The sequence below is a fragment of the Adiantum capillus-veneris genome, chromosome 28 (assembly GCF_014529385.1).
Source record: "Adiantum capillus-veneris isolate H3 chromosome 28, ASM1452938v2, whole genome shotgun sequence".
Classification (NCBI taxonomy): domain Eukaryota; kingdom Viridiplantae; phylum Streptophyta; class Polypodiopsida; order Polypodiales; family Pteridaceae; genus Adiantum; species Adiantum capillus-veneris.
Genome location: NC_140958.1, coordinates 33,229,165 through 33,233,524, shown reverse-complemented (window position 1 = coordinate 33,233,524; position 4,360 = coordinate 33,229,165). Strand labels below are relative to the sequence as shown.

General features: G+C 42.6%; 1 protein-coding gene across 1 annotated transcript; it reads right to left on the bottom strand.

Annotated features, from left to right (window-relative positions):
- Positions 1-680: 680 nt before the first annotated feature.
- On the bottom strand, positions 681-3,805 carry LOC147420254 (putative cysteine protease RD19B). Its single transcript, XM_086504006.1, has 4 exons — positions 3,191-3,805; positions 2,520-2,639; positions 1,969-2,215; positions 681-1,141 (listed from the first exon to the last, which is right to left on the bottom strand). The coding sequence occupies exons 1-4, from the start codon at positions 3,788-3,790 to the stop codon at positions 867-869; spliced, it is 1,242 nt and encodes a 413-aa protein (XP_086360132.1). The 5' UTR covers positions 3,791-3,805; the 3' UTR covers positions 681-866.
- Positions 3,806-4,360: the final 555 nt, after the last annotated feature.

Here is a 4,360-nt window from a genome sequence, read left to right as displayed (position 1 = left end):
TGTCAATGTCGTGAAATTGAACCTTTTTACAAACATCTAAAGAGGCATCATATACATTTTTTAAAAATCATCAATGCGCTTTGTACAATGTGAAATTGAACCATTTTACAAACAGCTAAAGAGGTAATTAGTAATCGCAATTATTTCAAAAAAATTCATCAATGCGCTTTGTACTTCGTTTACTTCAGTGCTAGATGCTTGATGTTAATCTGCATATGTCCTATCAGGTTCAATAGGAACGCCCACCAAGCAAGACTAGTTACATGTGCTCCCCCAAAAGTCATTGCTTCTTGTTGGAAGTTTTTGCTTGTACAGTTGAGAAATTCCACATATATTACACAAAGCATGTGGAAGGGACACTTAATAAAGTGCCTGTCATGAAAAGAAAAGATAGTACATCTGTGTATTTGAGTGAGTGAGAGAGAGAGAGAGACAGAATTCAAACATCTAGCAGACAAGTGTTGAACTCAAGACCTGCTATTCAAGAGAGGGAATTGGGATAACCATTCTGTGTGTGTGTGTGTGTGTGTGTGTGTGTGTGTGTGTGAGAGAGAGAGAGAGAGAGAGATCTTTTATCTGCATTCACATGGTCCTCTGCATACTTCAAAAGGAAAAGCATCAATACTCAAACCAGAATGTCCCAATGTAACCACAAGGGCATAACTGCGACTGGGCCAATACAACCAAAATGTAGCAAAGTTTCATCATAACACATCCAATACATCAATCTTCAAAACAATAATTACAGTTAAATTTGATAAACTGTACAATGTTACACCCTAGTAAGCCCCTTGTATAAGCAGTTGAGCTACTCAAGCAGGCTCCTCTAAACCTTGAATTATTATTCATTTTCTATGACCACAGATTTACTCCAAGACAGCAGTAGCCACAGTGGAGACCATGGTATTGACTCCGCACTCATTATGGCCTCTGCATATCTTGTAATATCCCCCCTCGCCCCAGGTGGGTCCCCACGAGTTCTTGATGATCCAATACGGCTTTTCCTTCATGCGTGCCGGAGCGTAACCTTTCTCGCCATAGCCGACCAGTAAAACCCCATGATCAAGGCGGCGTTTGCTGCATATGTAGGGGCAAGACACCCCACCTATGTAGGTCTGCATGAACACCGCATTGAGGCCGACTGCACATCAAAAGGCATCAAGAAAATACTTCAGCAAGAACCATGACTATGTTTATATATTTATAGGTCTATACACCAGTATGCACACATCCGAGCCGCAAAGAGCCGCACATACAAACACACACGGATCAATCCATACGTCACAAAAGTATGTAAAAACACATGTTGCACATAAGCACGTAAAAACACGAGCTGCACATAAGCACCTACATACACACACAGACACAATTCAGTAAGTGTCTAGGTTGTTCATCACCAATTATCCATAGTGCCACCACCCACAAATTTGGAGGAATTAAAGATTTTCCCGGTTATTATTGCAAATTTATCAAGGAATACACAAGATATGTCTATGACCGAGTAACTAAAATCTCAAGGAGGTTCTTTTAGTTGGGGCGAGAAGCGGTAACTTAGCATCAACAAGCTCAAAGTAACCTGCCAATAACAAGCTCTATGAGATAACCCAAAGGTTATGTTGCCATGTAAACGCTCACCAAAAATCACCGCTAACTGAGAAAGTGGGTCATGTGCTAAAATGTATGCGACAAGAAGTTAAGAGGACCAAGCTATTACATACGGAATCAACCATCTTACCCTAGAGCCTATGTCTGCACGAGCCATTAAAACTCCTCACAAACCATTTGAGTGTTGGAGACAAGCAACCATAGTGAAAAATTAAATTTCAATATACACACCCATGCTCTCACATGCACACCCACAGCTCCATACAACAGTTTTCCTACTCTCTCAACATTCAAATACTACTTCCGATGCTAGGTGCCATAGTACTTCTAGGTGTCAAACTTTCTTTGAGCAAAAGAACTTACTGGCAAGAGGTCCATTCTTGACAAGATTGGCTGCAATCTGTTCCTCATCGATCACGATGGTGCTGAAGTTCGCCACCTTTGCTGCAACTTTGGATGAGTCAAACTTGCATGTTCCCTCAGAGCCTGCGTAAGGATAGTCATCTTCCAACTGCAGGCCGCCTGCCTTTTTTATGTATCCATAAGCACTAGTCATGAGCCCACCATTACAACCAGAATCACATGCGTCAGCACCGTAAGTTGGATCACACTGCAAAGAAAGCAAGACAAATTATTGTCAAGTATAATTGTTTTGGATTGGAAAAGCCCCAAATCCTCTCCATCAACATATGAACTATTCACTGACTTCACGACCATTCAGATTGGTAACACGACTTTAATTGGTCAATAGCAAAAGGAAGAAAAATACAAAATTACCAAACAACAAAACCAGTGACGCATGGAGAGAGTACTTCTCCAATAATTCTTGAGAAAGCATGGAATTCAGAGACAATTTTCAGGCAGATATACTCCAACCCAGCTCAACTAGGCATGTCGTGAAACCAGGTATTTACCTCATGATCACAATCAACTAGCTGTTGCTCACTAAGGCTCAATAGCTTTCCTGTTTTGACGAAATGAGCACCTTCCACAGCTCCTGTTGTACTGAAAGTCCAGCATGATCCACAACTCCCCTATACAGAACCGAAAAGCAGTGTTAACTACTCAAACTTTCAAGGAAAATATAACACCAAAATCCCCCATGCTCAAGACACAGCCATAGCCATATGTTTGCACATTCAAGGTCAACATCAACCACAAATTCTCAAGCCTCTGGCTGCACTCTCACACATAGCCAGGCATGGAAATTTAAAAGCGTGCCTGGCCCGGACCAAACACAAAATAGGCTTTAACAAAGCTTTATAGATGAAAAGTCTCACACAATACATGCATACACACATCAGCATGTCTCCCAATCGCATGGCAAGGCCCCCTGTACGTACATACAGATCAAATGGCCAAGTGCAAAGAGTGCGGCACAACAAAAACATCCCTTTAGCTCAAGCCCATAGCTCTCTTTCCCCTGTTTATCTTCCTTTGAATGGGGCAAAGCATGGATAAACTGCAAACTCCCCTGCTTTAGTGTGCAAGAGCCGCTCCTCGTCTATCCATTTACCTCTCCATCCATCCATACATTTCTATTATACACCGATAAAGGTAGCTCGAAATCACCAAAGATGCAAACCTGGTTCTTGACTTCAGAGACAGCCCCACGATCGCGCCAATCAAAATCAGATGGGAGGTCATTGGTGGGCAGGATAGGGGCGTCCGAGTTAAGAGAGGGCTTGAGAAAGTGGGGAGTCTTCAGGCCAAGGTAACGTGAGAACTCCTCTTCTGTGAGATCAGAGAATTTTGTGACACCGTGCGTCGCCGAAGGGTCCTGCCTCTGGATCTTCGCGGCCTTCACCAAATTCCTCTCAAAGATACGGAACCGGTGCGCCCTCTCCTCAGGAGACGCATAGCTTTTGCCAAACCTGTCGATAAACCGCTTGAACAGGCTCTCTACATCTTGCCGAGACGAGATGTGCGAAATCGGAATGCCAGAGAGCGAGGAGCCCTCAAGCTCTGCGTCGGTAACTTGCTTGATTAAAGGATCTGTGTCTGCTGCGGTGGCGGAGATGAAGAGAAGGCAGATAGCCAAAGAGGCTAGAAACAGATGCGAGCCCATCAGAGAGTGGCTATGGCGGACCGTCTGCAGAGCTCCGTCTATTTTAAAGAAGTTGTAATGGCGTTCTTCGTGTTTGATGGCAAGCTCTGCTGTGGCGTTTTCAGGGAGCGGTAGCATAAAAGTCCTCGTCTTTCTGCCTAAAAGTAGGTGCGACGACTATCGTCGGCCAATTAGAAAATTGACAGCCCCAGTAAAATTAGAGGTGATGAGAATTAGAATAAGAGCTGAGTCCCATGGACTAGAGTTCTTCGTTAGCTGCTTGGGTATTGAATGGAAGTGAGGGCCAAAGTAAATTTGGATGTGCTATTTTTAATTCAATCTCACTATTGTGCACATACTTGTCATGTATACAAGATTGTATACAATCTTGTATACAATTGTGCGCATACTTGTCATGTATTTACCATTTTGTTGTCATCCAAACATTCAACAAGAGTATACATTCGTAAACAAGAACTTAAAAGAGAAAAGCTTGGAGAGAGAGAGAGGGAGAGAGCTTGTGCTTTGCTTTCCACAGATTTTGTTACCATAATTTGGCATGGTCCTGTGTTTAGTACGCTATAATCTTCATATCCCAATTTTGATATGTCTAAATTTGTCCTTAGCTTTTAGATTGTATTACTTCTTTGACTCAATCTCCCTTTATTGTGTGCATTCTTGTCATTTGTGTAAGTGTGCTTGTGTCAT